Here is a 20,017-nt window from a genome sequence, read left to right as displayed (position 1 = left end):
TCTTGTTGCCCAGGCTGGAGTGCAGTTGTTCAGTCTTGGCTCGCTGCAACCTCTGCCTCCCGGATTCAAGCAATTCTCCTGCCTCAGCCTCCCGAGTAGCTGGGATTACAAGAGTGCACCACCACACTCAGCTAATTTTATATTATTAGTAGAGATGGAGTTTCACCATGTTGGCCAGGCTGGTCTCAAACTCCTGACCTCAAGTTATCCACCCGCCTTGGCCTCCCAATGTACTGGGATTACAGGTATGAGCCACCACACCCGGCCTACTTCCTTTTTATAATTTACAACTCTTTGTTCATATTTTTATTTTATTCATATATCATTTTTCTTATCTCCTTGAGTTTTTGGTCCATGTTTTCCTCTAGCTTTTTTGTTTGTTTGTTTGAGAAAAGGTCTCATTGTCACCCAGGCTGCAGAGCAATGGTGATCAGGGCTCACTGCAGTCTCAAACTCCTGAGCTCAAGCAGTCCTCCCACCTCAGCCTCCCAAGTAGCTAGGAGTATAGGCATGTGCCTCCATGCCTGGCTCCTTTAGCTCTTTAAGCGTGCGTGTGTGTGTGTGTTTGTGTATGTATGTGTGTGTGTGTGTGTGTATATATATATATAAAATAGTTGTTTTAAAGTCTTTGTCTAGTAAGTCCTATGCTTCTTCAGGGAAAATTTTTGCCACCTTGCTTTTTTCCTTTGAATGGGCTATGTTTTTCTGTTGCATTGTATACCTTGCAATTTTTTGTTACAAATTGAACATTTGAAAAAACATCCATCTCTTTCAGTCTTTGCAGACTTTCACTGTTCTGGGGCAGTCCTTTGCTAATTAACTAGGCAAGTCTGAGTTCCAGGATCAGCCCATGGTGAGATCTTAAAGTGTTCTCATGCATTGGGCCCGAGTACATATCTTGCTTGGGCCTGTGTGTGCCTTTTTATTTTTCCATGTGCATGGCTGCTTTACAGAGAATTTTAACCCAGCTTCTCTTCAGAGCCTCAGATGACATATTATATGCCTCTACCAAAACCTCTTGCCCCAGGCATCTGCAGGCCTGTAGTCCTCCTGGAGCTTTGATGGATAGTGTCCATTGCTTTTCTCAACCTGAGATTCAAGTTAGATGAAACAGAGACTAGCCCTTTAGGAAGTCTCCAGACAAGTTAAAACTTTGCAAATAGCATGTTCTCTATTCACCCTGGTTCAGTAACTGAGCTGCCACCTCCTCCAGACCAAGGACCTGCCTTGAACCAGAGAAAACAGAGAAGACCTACTATTGTGAATGTGACCTTCTCTTGATCAAGTGTTGACTTTGTTGCTGTAGACCTGTAACATATTTTACAGAGCTCCTTTAAGGTTATTTTAACTAGTTTTGATTTGGTTTTTGTTTGTTTTTTTCGTGTTTCTGTGGGGAGAATGAAGGCTTGGAACATCCCTAGTCAACCATTTTGCAACATGTCTTGCTTTCAAAGGACTCATGTTTGATGAGAGAATTGAACATGGGAAGTGGCCAAGTGCTGTATTGACGGACACACATAGGGTGCTAGAAAAGAAGGAATCCCTAGTTTGGGGAGTAATCTAGAAGGATTTATAGAGGAGGAATAATACCAGTAAATAAACCAGCAGGAGCACTGGAAGAAGCTTGAGAAGAGTGGAGATACTTGGGAAAAAGCATTTGAGAAGTGAGGAATGTAAATGTAAGGGAATGAAGAAGTGCAAAGGATCAATTATAAAACAGGCTGTTTGCTGAGGCAATTAGTTCAGATTTGGGCCTGAAGATGACAGAAAACCTTGAAATTAAGTAGGCAATGATATGATCAGATTTGCCTTTGAGAATAAATGACTCCAGCAGCAGTCGCATGTGGGATAGATTAGAGTTAGGCAAGGATGAAGCAGGGTCACTAGTTAAGAAACTCCTTGGACTGTTGAGACAAATGACAATGGTCAGAACCATGGCAATGGTGGTGGGATAGAGAGGAATAGATATTTAGAGGAATCAACAGAATTTAGTGACTTGTTACAGGTTGAGCCTGGGAGATAATGGCATAGTGGTACCCTTTCTGAAGCTAAGGGCTGTTGGAAGAGCCAGTTTAAAGAGGAACCTGATGACTTATTTTTATATCATTAATTTTTAAATCCCACAAGACATTATGGTGTATTGCTTCATAATCTTTTTAAAAAGTGAAACTTAGAGATGAGGTTGATGTCCTCATTGGCTACCTGCCCCAATCCCAGTTCTTCCCTCGAGGTTACCACTCCTAATATGTTGATGTGTATCTTTTCAGGACTTGTTCTGTAAATTTCCACACCTACACTAAGAAAATGGAGAGTATCAGTTTTTTGATATCTAACTTACATATTTTATACTTTATATGTCATCTGATTTTTCCCCATACAACCAATATTTTATAGGTTTTTCCAAGTCAGTGTATAGAAGTTACTTTATTCTTTTTAATTGCTACATAGTATTCCACAGTTTTAACTCACCCAATGTCACCACTGATTAGTATTCAGCTTTTTCCAAGTTTCCTGTTCTAACAAATGGATATACTTTTACATATAACTTTATAAATTAGTATAATTTGTTTCTCCAGAAGTAGTTGTGGAGAAGTGGACTTACTAAGTCCTAGGGTGTACATTCTTATTTTTGGAGCTGTTGCCAAATTACCCTCCACGTGGCTCCTCTGATTGTACGGCATACGAGAGGGCTCCTCACCCTGCACACTCATCAATACTTGATATGATCAAGATTCTTTTCTGGGTGATAATATATCACTGCTTTAATTTGTATTTCTCTGATTGTGGATAAGATCAGATATAGTTTCACTGCCATTAGTGTCTTCTATAAATTGCTTGTTTTTATCTTTTGCCCATTAGTCTGTTGGGCTGTATTTTTCTTATAAAGTTGTAAAATATATACATATATTAGATATTAATCCTCCATCTCTTTTATGTCACCTATATCTTTTTTAGTCTCTTGTTTATGTTACTAATTTTGATGGAGGCAAATTTTTTCATCTTCTCCATTTGGCTCATATGTGCTAGGACTTAAGAAAAGCCTTGCTGACTCCTTTTGTCATATGTATACTTCTTATATATTTCATTCTGTCATTTGGGTTTTTTAAAAATCTGCAATTGAGGTGTCAGTGAAAAATTCAAGTAGAATTATCTAAATGGCAGGTGATTGTTTCAGAATGGAGCAGAAATCAAAACCTACACTTGAGATACAGATTGGGGGCATCTCAGAATGGAGATGTTTAAAACCGTAGACATAGATAAGACTGTCCAGAGAAAGCATGTAAAGGTAGAAGTGGGACAAGGATGCAGATCTGAGGTACACTCATACTAACAGAACTGGTTGAACAAAAGAATATACAGGAAACCTAAAAGGAATTAGAGAGGCAAGAGGAAATCCAGGAAATGATGAATAAAAAGAACCAAGAAAGGCAAGTTTAACAAGGGTTGAGTAGCTACTGCCCTCAACATCGACCCATTTTGATCATGACAATGTCAATTCTTTTTTTTTTTTTTTTTTTTTTAAGACAGGATCTCACTCTGTCACCCAGGCTGGAATGCAGTGGTGCGATCATGGCTCAGTGCAGTCTTGACCTCCCAGGCTCAAGTGATCCTTCCACCCCAGCTTCTGAAGTAGCTGGGACTATAGGCACATGTCACTGTGCCCAGCTAGTTTTGTTTTTTGTTTTTGTTTTTTTGTTTGTTGTTTTGAGACGGAATTTCACTCTGTTGCCCAGGCTGGAGTTCAGTGGTGTGATCCTGGCTCACTGCAACCTCTGCCCCCTGGATTCAAGCAATTCTTCTGCCTCAGCCTCCCAAGTAGCCAGGATTACAGGCGCCCACCACCATGCCCAGCTGATTTTTGTGTTTTTAGTGGAGATGGGATTTCACCATGTTGCCCAGGCTGGTCTCAAACTCCTGAGCTTAAGAGATCTGCCCTCCCCAACCTCCCAATGTGCTGGAGTTACAGGTGTGAGCCACCACATCCAGCCTCAACCTATTTTTCTAAAATTATTGGCTGGGCGTGGTGGCTCACGCCTATAATCCCAGCACTTTGGGAGGCCAAGGCAGGCGGATCACAAGGTCAAGAGATCAAGACTATCCTGGCCAACATGGTGAAACCCCGTCTCTACTAAAAATACAAAAATTAGCCAGGCGTGGTGGCACATGCCTGTAATCCCAACTACTGGGAGGCTGAGGCAGGAGAATCGCTTGAACCTGGGAGGCAGAGGTTGCAATGAGCTGGGATTGCGCCACTGCACTCCAGCCTGGTGACAGAGCAAGACTCCATCTCAAAAAAATAAAAAAATAAAAATTATTTACACTTGTCTTGTTCAAGGTGATAACTTTTTCAAGCAGGTACCAGATATTACTCACTTTTATATTCCTAGAACTGAGTATGTTTTCTGCCCATGGTACCATCCATCCATCCAACAGTGCAATCTATAAATCTACCAATTAATCTATAAAGGTTTGTTGAATGAATATTTTTTAAATCTTCCTTTAAGTCAATATATCAAAGCAAATCTTACCACTAAGAACTTTAAGAAACTACTGTGACCTTTATGTTCAGCTCTATAAACAAAGCTGGAAAATTGGCTTCCAATTCTTCTTCTGTTAGTCTTGGCCTTTAACATACTAACATGGCATCCATGAAGGTGCAACTTTAGGAGAAATGTGGGGTTTTACCTGCTGATTTTAGAGGAATTTGAAGTGTGTTCACAAACGCCAACAACTCTTTAATGTACCCTTTAACTACCTCAGAGACTTTACATTGGTCCTTGTTCTCCTGCTGTTATTTTGCGGATTTATGAAGCAACTTTTCTTGAACTGTCAATCTGTAAATTGTCTGTAAAATTTAGTCCAGAGGGTAAAGGAATGGAATTATTCATAAGATAGTTTCTACCTCAGCTCATGGAGAAATTACTCACTCAGGGTATAATTAAGTCGTAGACACACTGGCCCAAAAGTGGATAGAGGGGAAACGGAAATAATTCCTGTTCCAGTTTGGGTGCTTTCTGATGTTTGACAAATATGTGGTGTATTCACAAAGAGAGGAGACCCTAGGGTCCCCATAAAGGGAAGAGAGGTAAGTTGTGTTGTTTTTTTGTTTGTTTTTCAGAGAATTGGAGAATAACTGGCTGGGGAGGGAAGGGATAAGCAGAGTTTAAAAACTTTAAGGTTGTAAACAGGATGACAAGAGTGAAATCTGATAGGCAAGGAGTAAAGCTGGAGCCTGAGAGAGGCAAAGACAGCCAAAAGAAGGGCTCAGGTGAGTGGTTGTAGACCAGTGGTCTCCAACCTTTTTGGCACCGGGGCAGGTTTCATGGAAGACAATTTTTCCATGGACCTAGGGATGAGGGGGAGATGGTTTCAGGATGATTCAAGTGCATTACATTTATTGTGCACTTTATTTCCATCATTATTACATTGTAATATATAATGAAATAATTATATAACTCACCATAACGTAGAATCAGTGGAAGCTCTGAGCTTGTTTTCCTGCAACTAGATAGTCCCATCTGGGGGTGATGGGAGGCAGTGACACATCATCAGGGATTAGAGTCTCATAAGGAGCATGCAACCTATATATCTTGCATGCGCAGTTCACAATAGGGTTCTCACTCCTATGATAATCTAATGCCACTGCTGATCTGACAGGAGGCAGAGCTCAGACAGTAATGCAAGTGATGAAGAGTGGCTGCAAATACAGACGAAGCTTCACTCGCTCACCCGCTACTCACCCGCTGCTCACCTCCTGCTATGCAACCACGTTCCTAAAAGGCCATGGACTGGTATTGGTCTGTGACCCAGGGTTTGGGGACCCATGGTCTAGACTGAGTAGCACAGGGTATGCATGTGCCAGAGGTGCTACAGGCACCAGGCTAGACCACCGGCAGGCAGACCTCCCCACCACAATCAGAAGTCCTGACAGAGCCTTATTAGCTATCCCCTGTGTCTGCTCATACTATTCTGTAGTGATTGCGTGTGGGACATGACCTGCTGAATGTACATTCCACCCAATGAAGTACAAACACTCAGATGTTGCAGACAAAGTAAAATTTATTGAGACAGACAGAAATGCACCTACTCAGGACTACAGTTAAGCATTTATTATTAACCAAAGAGTTGTGTTCACATTCCAGATAAGTCTACGTGGAAAAGCATTCAGAATTTACTAGGTTTTTGCTACGTCACTATTTCATCTACAATAGGGACAACAAACTGACACTCAGGATTTGATGGGCTCTCATTACAATGCTATACATTTAACAGGGACAAACATCAGTGACTTTGAGAAAAAGTTATAAAAAGACCAAAACCACCCACTGTAGAACGGGCTCTTGGATGTTACTGTACAGCGTGGTCAAGGTAACAAGAAAAAAATGTGAGTGGCATCCTGGGATGAGTGGTGGGGGCAGACCTGAACAGACACATTGTCATTTGCCGCTGTGGGTAAGAAAATGGGCATAAAGGAGGAGAAAGAGATACAAAACCTCCAACTCAGTAATAAGGTATTCTCATGCCTAGAATATTGGTAGAAACAAGAATACCTTCATAAGCAAACAACTAAGCAGGGTGGAACAAAATTCTCGGATTTAAGCTGGATACCAAGGAAATTGTATTAAAAGAGTTGTTTATGGAATAAGAATAAAACTGTTCATTAAGAACTTTTCAAAAGTGAATTAGTGAGGATTCAGCTTAATACCTGTATCAAACAAGGGACTAGTTTATCACCATATTATTTTTATAATCAGTATTTTATGTGTACTTGGTCACTGTACAAGTGACTCCTTGTCACTGCTACAAGTGGACTTTTCGGAGGACTATTTCTAAAACGAAGAAAGCAAACATTCTACTTCTAAGCATAAGGTAACTCATTATAATCTTTAGTACTCATGGAAAATATTAAAGATCTTTTAAAAATCTAATGCTGTCATGTCAAAGTGAGGCATGAAAAGTATTACTAATGTGGCTCCATCGATTTGGGGGTTCCAGTCTGATGAGGGCTTTTTATTTAATATTTTGATGAATCAAAATATCTTCTTAGAATGTCTCTGAAAATGGCATCTCATTGCCTTACTGGGAATTGTCTATTGAGCACTCTTCTCCATCATTAAGTTAATGCTAAGGATCTTTAAGTGTCATCTTAATTTGATACTTGTCATAAGATAATTAGGCAAAGTAAAATCAGTGGTTCACCCTGTTCCTAGAAGTTTTTCTAAGTGAAATCAATTTTTCAATTTTAATCTGTTCTCTTGTACATTTTCCTAAGCTCAAAGCAGATAGTAACAATGATTTTCTTTGGTGATCTAAACTGAGATTTTATAATGTCTTGATTTTTAATATACTTTATAGTAATTTTGTTACAATTAAGCACCTGTTTTCTAAATTATCTCAGTTTTGTTCAAGAGAGAAAAGAATATTGAAACAAAGGTGATGGAGTTGAGATCCCAATACAGAGTTTGCCTATGGTCTGTCTTCCTATGGGGAAAGTAAGTACAAAACCTCAGGGTTATTTACAAAGCCAAAGGACTTTGCTATATCAAGTAGTTCCTTTCCTATCTAAGACCAACTGTAGGTATGATACCACTTTATTTAGCCAATGCAAGGATTGGAACATGCTAATTTAAGGTGAGTTGGTACATCCAAATGGTCAATCTGGGATGGCGGATTGGTCAGCTGCCACTGTGATCATGGTTTAGTTGAACATATTTCTGCTTGAGTTTATGTGGCTTTTGTGTGGACAGACTGAAGTTGATGGGGAAGGCAAGAGATAGACATGTGGGCCAGAAAGGCTTGCTTGGGTGGTTGATTCTGATGAGGGCATCCTGGTAGATGAAAACCAGGTGGGGCAAGAGCTTACAGACTGGTACTGAAGGAAATGGGGGAACTGCAGAGACTACTGTTTGGTACTTGTATCTGGGCCAGCTTGATAGGGAGAGAAATCCTAAGGAATGTAGGGATGATGACCCTACCAAATTTGGAACTAGACTCCAGTGAGTTTAGTTAAAACAAACAGTATGGTGAAGAACTTTCTTCATTAGTATCTTGTCATTTGTGGGGAGTGAGAGGGGGACAGAATTTGCTCTTAAAAACCCAGGGTTTGCTTCCATGTGCTATTATGACGTTCTTTGTAGGCCTCTATTTGGGATTGAGTGGTTAAAAAAAAAAATCTGTACAGCTTTTGTGCCCTTATCATGATTTGTCAGTAGAAAGGGAGTAAAAGCAAAACACTGAGTTCAGAATTAGAAATTTTCTTCTCTTAAGGAACACCACAGTACTCTCTTCTCAGAGAACAGGGGATATGTGTGCACGCCTTAGAAAAAGCCCTTGAGTAGGTAAGGAAAGAAGGAACCGATGGCATACAGGATTGCTGCAGCCAAGGGGGCTTCAAGCAGAAATGAAAGAGATGGCTTGTGAAGCTGCCCGTGTCGTGTGGGAGTCACATGGCTTCTGTGAGAAAAGTGATTTAGGCAAACGGAGGTTTTTGCTCAATCAGAGGCTTTCAGTAACTCTGTTGATGCACAGAGAAGAGACCTCCTCAGCCTGCAGGCTACAAGAACCAACTGTTAGTGCAAAAAAGGACTTTGATACAAATTTCTTATTCTAGAAATTTTGTTCCAGGTCTGGATAAGCTGACAAATTTATCATTGTTTTTCAAGTGAGTTTTTAAGATACCCAAACACTTTTTCTGAGAGGTATGTGTGCAGGGCACACACACAGTCTTTATGCATGTACAGAGAAGTATCCAGACACCAATTTTTAATAAAATGAATTCCCCAAAGGGAGTCTTGACTGAATTAAGGCTGTTGTTTATAGGAAGCCAGATATAATGATGTGAAAAAAACTAATTTTTAATAATAAACACTGGGAGTAATGGGGACAGGGGGAAAAGGTACAGTGTGGTGTGTTTTTTGTTTTTCACGACATCTACAGGACACAAGAAAAGCACTTAGACACTGTAAGGCTGGGAACCATGCTGTAATAACCACCAGTGTGGGTAGTCAAAAAGGGACTTTGACGTTTAAGAGGGTGCGGGCTCCCTGCACTGTCAGAATTCCACATAAATCACATGCTTGTTGGAAAAATCTCACAGGAAGGAAGGAGGCTCTAATTAAGTCAGCCATTTCCCTATCCAAAAAATAAACAACAGAAAAACACAACACCCTTTCTCCCATACAAACATATGCAAAAATCAGAATCCTCTGGGAACAAGCAGTTGTCTTCCAAACCTTAGGTCGGGTATAGAGAGCAACAATGGAGAAGAGACCTTGGTGCCTTGGAGTCTTAGATACAAATGCAGGAATAGGAAGTGACTTGCAATTTTGTGCAAAACTTGTGTCCTCTTTCTTGTGGGCACTACCATATGTACCCGACCTCATCCTCTTTGTCGTCATCCTCGTCCTCATCATCCTCTGTCACGGCTCGGGTGTGCACCCTCAGCTTCCCCTCTTTGTCCTTTGGTCCCAGCTCCCGTTCATCCTCTAGGTCATCCAGTAGGACCACGGAGCCGCCACTGCCAAAATCCCCTGAGGTTTCCTGCTCCTCTTCTGAAAGATTGAAAAAAAGAGTTGAGGTTAGTTTCCACTTATACCTCATGACCCACGTCAGGGGTTCCTTTGCATGTAACTTAATTGTAGGGTAAAACCAAGCAGTTTACTTTCTGAAAACAGGAACATCCCTGCCCCAACTGAGGTGAGTCTTCAGGGCACAGATTACAAACTGTGTTCTCATAAGAGCCCTAGAATTCTTGAGATGCTCCTACCTTCCCAGGATGTTTACAACCCTAAATGAGAAGTGAAGGCAGCCTAAGTTGCTCTTTGCCTACAGTAGTTCTGTCTAACTCTCTTCTCTGTTCACAGTGAGTTCCTGTCACTTGCCAAGCTAGCTACATGTGAGCTCATGTGATTTCAGGGTTACTATGCCTCTATTATAAACTTAATGTAGACTGGAGTTACCTCTCGACATTCTTCTGCAGAGATCCTTACACAGTGAGGACCCATAGGCCACCCAGGTCGTTGTGGGGCTGATGCAGGAGGCCTTACTCACCACAGCTCACAGCACCCTGTTTCCTGGAGCCAGCCAACTCATTCCCATATTTGTCCACACACCAGCATTGCCCCGTGCTGCCGTGGCACTGTGTGGCTTTGTAATAGCCCTCCTCGTTACACCGAGGTATGAAGGCCCCTGGGGGAACAAAAGGTGCAACTTTAATCAGAGACATGCAGAGATACTCGGGGTTAATGCCCCTCAACAAGGGAAGAGGGCTCACATGTCAGAATATCTGCTGCAGCACCAGCAGCAGAGGATGGGGGCATGGTTGGCTATTAGTCAAATTACAGGGCCCTTAACCTTTAGAGGCCCAAATGCAATGAGCTCTAAGGATGTTAGTGTTCAAATGGGAACGATAATAGCTCTCATGTATTAAACACTTCTATTCTGGGCACTGACCTAAACCATGCTTACATATGTATGTGTATATATACATATGTTTGCGGAATCTCTTATTCCCACAACTCTAAGAGATACATACCATCATTACTTTTTAATATGAAACTGATGTCTAGGAAAATTAATCTTCCCAAGGCATCCACTAGTAACTGTCAAGTCCAGCATTACCAATACTTTGCCCAACCACATGAAGTGACTCTGAAATTGTTACAAAACTTTTTATATGCATTAATTACTGCACTTGGTGCTGACTAGTAGCAAATGTTCCATGAATAACACCAGTCTGTGGATCACACAGTTCCAAGCTATTCCTTGTCACTGTCTTCTAGCCTCTAAGAAAGAGGTAATAATAGCTAAGTGCTTTACTTGCATTATTTCATCAAGCCATGCCAATATCACCATAAGGTGTTGCTATTACTATCTCGCTGTTTACAGGCAAAAAAAAAAAGTGATAAACTGGAGTTAAACAATTTGCCCAAGGTTAAGCAAAATTCCTTCTTTGATTAGTTCTAATTTTTCCCTTTAAATCTTGAATGGGTACTACTCTTATTAATTACATTTTTAACATGAGAAAATCATATGGTTTTTATGCTTTATATACTTTTAACAAGATGGATTGCTAGTGGCACAAATTTACAAGTATGTTACTAAGTGATTGATATGGTTTGACTGTGTGTCCCCACCCAAGTCTCATCTTGAATTGTAGCTCTCATAATCCCCTCGTGTTGTGTGAGGGACCCTGTGGGAGGTAATTGAATCATGGGGGCAGGTTTTTCCCATGCTGTTCTAATGATAGTGAATAAGTCTCACAAGATCTGATGTTTTTGTAAAGGGCAGTTCCCCTGCGCACGCTCTCTTTCTTTTTGCCATGATTGTGAGGCCTCCCCAGCCATGTGGAACTGTCAGTCCATTAAGCCTCTTTTTCTTTATAAATCACCCCAGTCTCGGGTATGTCTTCATAGCAGTGTGAAAATGGACTAATACAGTGACTGAGGCATATAATTTTGTTTTGGTGTTTTCTGCATTGTTTCTATTGAAGTTCCTAATTCATAAAATGATTCAGGTAAGCTCTAGATTTTTTTTTGTGAGAATCTCTCTTTTGAAGAATTTGCCCATAAAAATATCTTGAGCCTGGTGCCCATTTTGAAGGATGAAAGTAGCATTTTGATTAACTTCCTGGTTTTGATTTACTTGGGTCTTCTATTACCAAAATTTGGTAACTGATAGTATCCATTTCAACTAGGTTTTCATAATTGTTATAAATTGACTTACAGCAGTGGTTCTCAAAGTGAGGTTCCAGGACAAGCAGCAGTGGCACCACCTGGAAACCTCTTAGAAATGCAAGTTCTTGGGCCCCACCTGAGATTTACAGAGTGGGGCTCAGCAATCTGTTCCTTTATTTAATCCTCCAGCTAATTCTGGTACACACTAAAGTTTGAGAACTACAAGTTTACAGTATTCTTCTATGAGCTTAAATCCCACTTTTGAATTCATGACACTATTTGAGCCTTTTCACTTCTTCATATTGTCAAATGTTTGTCTATTTCATTAGTGTTGTTCCTATAGTTTAAGTTAAATCTAGTGAATTTCATTTTGATATTTTTTTTATAAATGCATTTGAAACTATGAAGTTTCACTTTAGTTGCTTCCCATGTATTTTGTATACCATGCTTTCATTTTCATTCATTTCTAGATATTTTGTATATTTTACTTTACACTTCATATTTGATCAATATTTATTCACGAAACCAAATGAATGGGGGTTTCGTAATCTCATATTTTACTTCTATTGTTATTGTGTCATGGCCAGTAAGTTTGATCTGTGACCATTTATTTGAAATTTGTTGAATTTGCTTTTGTTGTATGCTCTATGGCAGATGTTTGAAAGACTACATTCAATGCCTAGATTCAGGAATACATATGTAAGTGTGAATGCTAACAAGTCTTTGTCTACTTGAACTGTAAGTTTCAAGAAGAGAATGTCAAAGTTTCTGAAGACCACTGTGGATCTAATTCCCCCTTACAGCTCTATTCCATTTTAAGTTATGAGTATAGTCATGTGCCACATAGTGACGTTTTAGTCAATAGACTGTGTATGTGACGGTGGTTCCATACCATTACAACACCATATTTTTACTAATCCTTTTCTATGTTCAGATACAAAAATGATTCCCATGGTGGTATAATTGCCTGTAGTATTCAGTACAATAAAATAATGTACAGGTTGGTACCTAGGAGCAATAGGCTACACCATCTAGGTTTGTGTGAGTACACTCTATGATGTTTACACAATGACAAAGTCACCTAATGACACATTTCTGAGGACCTATCCCTGTCACTAAGCAAGGCATGTCTATACAGCGACTGGTGGCAAAATATAGTAAAAGGGATATTTCAGCAAGATGATTGCATTGTAAAAAACAGATTTGCTTTGTCAGATATTAATGTTGTTTAAAAAAGAGTATCTACCCTCATTTAATTTCAACTTTCTGTGGAATTATTTTTGTTATAACTCTCCTTTAAAATACTAATCAATAATAATATTTTTGGCCTGTTCACATTTATTGTGAGAATTTCTGCCACCATATCTGTTTCCTACTTACCATTTTTCCTGCCTTCTATGGAAATCAAGTTTTCTTTATACCTTTTTTTCATAGATTTAAAACCTATATATTCTAATATTCTTGTGGCTACTCATTTTCCACAGAGGAGCATAGTTTTTCCTAGTAAAATCTACATTTAGTCTATATGTATATTTTATATATATATATATATATATATATATATATATATATATATATATATATTTTTCCCCCACGAACAAACTAGAAGCTTAACACATTCTTACCACCTGTTTCTCACTTCCCCCAATTGTCTGGAATTTTAATTCTAGGTTGCTATAAAACTATTTTATTGGTCTTCTTTATTTACAGTTAGCAGCATGTCATTTCTTTTTCATTATTGCATCTGAATAATTCTTTCTGGGATCATTTGTTTGGTAGAATAAATCCTTCAGTGATACTTAAGTTAGTCTGTGGCTAGTAAGTTGACTGAATCTTAGATGGTTTCAGAGTATCTCTGGAATCTTAGATGGTTTCAGAGTATCTCTGGCATCACACTTGAATGATCATTGGGATAAATTTAAAATTGCAGGTTCACAGTTATTTCCCCTCGGCACTTTGAAGACAGTATTTTCTCTTAAGTTAGTGTTGCCAACAGTAAGTCTGATGTGAACCTGATTCTCATCATGCTGTGGGTAATCTTTATTTATAACAGTTTTTAGTTTTGGTTTTCCTTACAGGGTGTGTGTGTTTCATGCGAGTGTGCATCTTCTATGGAAGATAATCTGGGTGGTAACACCATCTACATCAGCCTCCTGAAAACAGAGGTTTCTGCCTACCACTGTATCTTTCTATGCCCTAATTTTCTGATTTGTGTGAGCCTGCTCACATTTTCAAATTTGCATTTATTTAGTGGAACAATCCCAGAATAAAAGTGTGGCATCGGAGGGACAGATTGTTCCTATTTTGAATCAAGACTTAAACCCAGACCCAGCTGACTCTAGGGTCTAGTCTAGAACATGCTACTCACCAGGCTATACCAAGATGATCATTTTCTCAGAAATTAAATGAGACCATGAAACACTATATCTATCACTTAGGAAAGGCTGCTGATGCCACAGTTAGAGGCTTAGTGGTGCCCAACCTCTCATTAAGGAGTGTATGCCATTGCATGTTATCCCTAGTTTTCAAAGAGCAGTAGATAAAAAAGAAAATGTAGATGCTGTCAGTAGCCCAAAAAGAGATTTGTGAACAGATAATCAAGGACTGCAAAGAAAGAGAACATGTAGAGAGCTGGCTCCTCTTTGGACCAAAAAAAAGAAAAAATGGGCTGAGCTCCTGGGTTGGTAAGAAGCAGGTGCTGCTCTAAATCTACAATGTAATCATTATAGCTGATAATAATTTGTTTTATTTATTTGACTCTGTATACCCCTGAATACATAAAGAATTTGTAAGCAAATGACATTTTTTCTGAGTCAGCTGGAGTAATCTCCGTAAGTAGGAAATGTGATAAAGCAAGCTTTAAAACAAAATGGGGTTTAAGAGAAAGGTGGGCATTTCATTCATGTGCACTGGGGTAAATGAGACATCTTATCACAGGTGACCCTTACCAATGAGGCAATGTATAAGATATCTATACTGCATGAAAAGAATGTTTTAATCAACTACCTGCGGATCATAGGTACGTCACTCGAAATAATATCCACATGGAGAAATGAGATCAATAAACACAAGTCCTTGCACTGGAAAAACCTATGGAGGAGGGATCCAGCCACTTTGCCTTCAGACCAGAAATATATCTTTACGTCCTTTTACTCAGCAGAAGAATGTAGGCCCAAAGAGTTCAAAATCATGACAACTTTAGGGAAGTCTACATGCATTTTGAAAAAGCTCAAAAAATCCTGAGAAGAAATCACCAGAATTCATAGACTGCCTACATTTGACAATCTGCAAGAAAACTTGCCTATTTCCTTCTCTATTCATTTCCTTCAAATGAATAGAGAAACTTCTGAAATGGCAGGCTGCTTGGGGAATGCACCTGCCTCTGAATGCTTCACAGGAATAATTCTGTATTACTGTGTTTCAGCTGACACTTCTTTTTTTAAAAGCAAGGAAAGCAAAGCAGGCTCTTCCTTTCTTCAGAAAACCAATGAGAATGGCCAATGTTTCTATGACAAATGCCAGGACTTCCTCCACGTGCTGGAGAAGGCAGGCTTGGAGCTAACAGGGACACTTTGAGAGGCCTGTGAGATGTGCATGTTAGGGGAACATATATTCACTCAACCCACTTGCTTCCATGGTGTCCAAAGAGCCTGCACACTTTCCTGGAGGGATTAGGTGAAGGTAGAAACAGGTTTAAGCACATGCATGTCATTCAACCCTGTCTGATAAATTCTGAAGAGCATACAGCTCATCTGCCTCCTTCAACAGACAACCCTATCTGGGGAATAGAGGAAATGCTGTAATTTTTAGACCTTATAGTTTTAGCACTGGAAAGAGCACTTGAGAGCACCATTCAATGATCTTACTTAGAAAGAAAAAGCCAAGATTTGTTTTAGCCTAAGATCAGGGAGGAGTTAGCATGGGGAAGGTGCTGGACTCCAGCCCTGGCCAACCACTCTTCCTGCCGAAAGAACACACAGCAGTTCTCAACCAGGCAGTCCTCTGTTTATGTCCAGCTGCCCGGGGTAAAACAAGGCATTTCTTTCATGAAACATTAGCCCTAATTGAATAACCATTGCCATGCTGATCATTACAAGGGACATGGCTGGTTTAATTAGTTGTTTAAACGAGTGGCAAGAAATTGTACTTACCCAACAGGCTTTTCCCCTTGCTCAGCTTCTGAATTCTGTTCATTTCATTCTGGCAAGGGAGACCTAAAAAATAATTTCTGAAAGTCAGCTTCCAGATGGTATGGAGTATAATCGCTAATGATTGACTTCACTCTTGATGTGAAATGTAGACAATGACACACCTGGGAGTGGAATTGTTCCATATGCTGTTACTATGCAACAAAACAAATTCGGGCCATTAGTGTTACTAATTAAAAAATAAACCTCATACCACAATGCACTTAAAATAGTATTTGGGGGCTACTTACATTGTATAGAAATTTTTCTTTCTAGCACCAACTCAAGCAAATACCGAGTATCTAATAGGTGGTATAATAGACTTTTTCCTTTTTATCAGGAAGCAAGTAATCAGCCAAGGCTTATTAGTGGGAAAGTGTTCTGAATCCACAGATGAACCAACCAAAGGTGACAAATACTTATATAGCCTAGGTTTTGCTGTAGAAAAGGATGGATAGGAATGGTTACTTCAGACCTCATGGCTCACTACCCCCAGGAAAGTAAAACACATGCTTTGAAGGACGATATGAAGACACAGAAGAGATCTGGCGAGGCAGTGATGAGACTTTAGGCTCTGCTACCTTCTAGCTGAATACTTTGAGCAAGTCTCTTCACCTGTCCCAGCCTCTGGGTCCTCAGCGACAAAATACATGTCATAGAAAAGAAGTTAGTTTCATTCCAAGCAAAAATTCTTCAGAGTTTTACCATAATTTGCCTTTGCAGACCTTGTGGCTCTGGGAGTTCTGCTATTTGTTCATGGTTCTCCTGTCCTTGGCAGAGGAGTTCTGGTTCTCTGAGCTCTTATCTCTGGCTGATACTGCCTCTTTCTGCAGGTCCCACACTTGCATATAAAGTATCTAAGCAACTGTTTACAACTCTTACCCTGTAGACTGCACAATGCTACCTGGTCTTGCTGCTTGTTCCTGCTTGTAAAATACATTTTGTTGACTTCTTGTTTTAAGATGCTTTCAGAGTAAAGGAGAAATATATCAACTGAAAACATCAAAGGAAAGAAGAAGCAAATTTCATCTGGATTATAAAAGGTAGCATTTCCTGGATGCTGTGCCACAGGTAGGGGTTCTGGCTTTTAGCAACTGCAAGAGTAAGGGCAGTCTATCCTGAGATGTCCCATGTGGCCAGCTCTGGCACTGTTACCTCCAGGCAAAGCATTAACACACAGGCTCTGTGTTGTAAGGAAACCAGGCTAAAACTCAGATGTTACAATATGAACTCAAACCCAAAACTATCACTAGGCCTAATGCTGAGAATCACTACAAGTATTTACACGACTAAAATTTTTAAATGGTCATTATTTTAACATTGATTTTAGGTACTAACAGATATAATTAGAAAAGAGAAATGAGGTATAAAAATTGAAAATGAAGAGAAAAATCTATTTGCAGATGGTATGATTGCACACCTGAAAAATCTAAGCAAACTGACCAGAATAACATAAACAAAACGAGATTTTAGTAAGGTGGTTGGGAACAAAATTAATGTTGAAACAACCACCAGGGAGGGAATATAATGCAAAAAAAAAAACCCTGTTTCATTTACAATGGTAACAATAAAAAATACAAGGGAAGTAAAATTGTTAGAAAAAAATTTAAAAATGTAACACCACTGGTTGACAGATCTTGTTCTAAAACAAAATGATTCCATATTATACTGCTATTGATTTTTATTTGATTAATCTAATTTTGCCTGATACTTAAACTAATGCTAAAGTTCACAGAGGGAAAGAAACATATGAATATCCAGGAAAATTCTAGAAAAACATTAATGGCAGCAAAGGATGATTCTAAAATATATTATAAAACAACTGTGATTTAAAAGTCTAAAACTGATTAACAGAGTATTCAGCAATAGATCTATAGATAGATCTAAATACAGATCATAATATAGATCTAAATATAGATCAATAGATCTAAATATATATTATATATAGCTATATATTTAATATAGCTATATTATATATTTATATAATTATATAATATAGCTATATTAAATATATATTAATATATAAAATATATAAATATATATTAATATATAAAATATATTAATATATTATATATAATTAAATATATATATTAAATATATATAGCAACTGGATGGCCATCTCCAGGGAGGCTGGGAGCCTACTTGACTGTGTTAATACAGAATTTAAGTAAACAACAAAAGTTTTCCTCTTATGAAGAAAACATAAGAGATAAAGTGAGAAATACCTTTCTAAGCTTTATGGCTTCTTAGAAGCCATAAAATATAGAGAAGCTTGGCTATCTTAAAATTTCTCCCTAACAAAAATGCATGAACTGTAATTTGGGAAAAAATATTTACAATACCTATGACCAGAGAAGTTCCAATTTCCTTAAAAAACAAACACACAAGAACCTGATAGAAACAATATACAAAGAATATATAGACATTTCAAGAATGTTTTGTATGTACAGATGTTCAACCTAACTCATAAATTAAGAAGCTTGGTAATGCCATAGAGAAGAGGTATTCTCGTATATTTTTGGTGAAAGTAAAAATTGTTACAACCTCTTTGGAGGTGAGGTCAAATGGGAAATATTGCTCAAATTTTAAAAGGCACATGCCTTTTGACTAGTAATTTTAAGAACATATCTTGAAATCTCATGCACACGTACTTACCTTTCACTGAATGCTCACGTTTTTTGTTGTGTGTGTATTGTCTATGCATCCATAACTTAAATACTTTCATATTAGCAGCCATCCTCCTTTCCTGGCAGTGAGATGTGCCAGCTATGCCTGTAGTTGTATGTTCTCCCGATGTGGGCCAGTCTCTGCTGGTCCCATTAACTGTGACTGCCATACTCAGGTGCACCCCCCCAGGCAGAGGGAGGTAAAGTCAGAGCATCTGCCACTGGCTACCTGTCCCTACTCTGAATCCCCCAGCAGGCCGACCTGTCTGACTTTGGGTTATATGAACTATCCCAGTATCTTTTCTTCTATTTGCCAAATCTTGTCTCTTTTTTTCATTAGCTGGAGTTTATTTATAACCAAAATATCCTTGCCTAGGACACTTAGTATAAATCTGAACTTATCCTAGAGAAACTGACAAGTGACTTTCTCAATGAGAATGATATTCATTGTCTCTTACATTTGTAAGGTATTTTTTACATTGAGAGGATTGTGTAGTGAAGGTTTCCATACCCATTTTATAGAGGAAAAAAACAGACAGTTGAGAGACTTCCCCAAAGGAAGGAACAGACAGAAGTAACTGACTCCTTGATTAATACTCTTGGGTTTTCTCGTATACCACATTAAAAGCAGAAATAAACTGGAAGAAATGAGACTTTGGGCCTGGCATTAAATGGAATGAATTATTTATTCTCTGGCTGTGGCTCTCTGCCCACTTCATAGACATATGCAGTCCTCCTCTGCTCCAGCAAGGCTGCCCTGGGCTAGGGACCCCACCCCTCCATCCCACCTTACCTCCAGGCTTCTGGAAGCAGTAGCACCACTCATTGTTAGACAGCTTGCCATCCTTGAAGGAGTCACAAGAGTTGAAAAGAGGCTTGATACAGGGCTCGTACTTATCCAGGTAGATGGCATTGATCTCCGAATGGTCAAGCAGGAGGTCATAGTTCATGTCCAACTTGTTGAACATCCAGCCCAGGGAGTCCTTGCAGATGGGCAGGATGCTAGTGTCAAACCCTGCCAAGCAAAAGGCACATCTCAGCTGCCACCAAACCTGGTGCTTCCCTCCCTGCTCACTCCCCAGCTTCCTGCCCCAAGAAGATGCCAAGGCCCACCCGACTCCCCTCCTGAGGCTGTTTCCCTCCCGACATACAGAGTTAGTGGTTCTCTAGAATATTTTGTGTTTTCTTGTGTTGTTTTTAAGTGAAATGGTTTAAAAGTCATCATTTGAGGAAAATATGTTCTAAAGGGGAAAAAATCCCCAACATTAACGTGTCTGTGACATAAATCTGTGTTTTCATTTGCTTAAAATGGGGTATGCCTGAAAGAAATAATAGAAACATGGTGAGTGAGAGGTATAGCTTGTGGTACCAAAAACTATGCTTTTATATTTCAAAAAATGTTGGAAAACCAAAATAAAATATTTTTAAAAGGATAGCAGTGAAATGAAACAATATAGCATAATCCAGAAGCACTGATTGCATCCCAGAG

The 20,017-nt window shown here is 39.1% G+C and overlaps 1 protein-coding gene across 1 annotated transcript in view; it reads right to left on the bottom strand.

Moving 5' to 3' along the window:
- Positions 1 to 6,040: 6,040 nt before the first annotated feature.
- SPOCK1 (SPARC (osteonectin), cwcv and kazal like domains proteoglycan 1) overlaps positions 6,041 to 20,017 on the bottom strand; it is a 515,600-nt gene continuing 501,623 nt past the window's right edge. The window contains exons 8-11 of the mRNA XM_008014545.3: positions 19,322 to 19,543; positions 15,827 to 15,889; positions 10,051 to 10,188; positions 6,041 to 9,551 (exon numbers count right to left, since the gene is read on the bottom strand). Coding sequence (XP_008012736.2) covers positions 9,361 to 9,551; positions 10,051 to 10,188; positions 15,827 to 15,889; positions 19,322 to 19,543 — 614 coding nt within the window. The 3' untranslated portion in view covers positions 6,041 to 9,360. The remainder of the gene's footprint in view (positions 9,552 to 10,050; positions 10,189 to 15,826; positions 15,890 to 19,321; positions 19,544 to 20,017) is intronic.

This window comes from Chlorocebus sabaeus, chromosome 23 (genome assembly GCF_047675955.1).
Source record: "Chlorocebus sabaeus isolate Y175 chromosome 23, mChlSab1.0.hap1, whole genome shotgun sequence".
Taxonomy (NCBI): Eukaryota; Metazoa; Chordata; class Mammalia; order Primates; family Cercopithecidae; genus Chlorocebus; species Chlorocebus sabaeus.
Note: the sequence above shows the minus strand (reverse complement) of the source record. Positions and strands in the feature narration are given on the sequence as shown.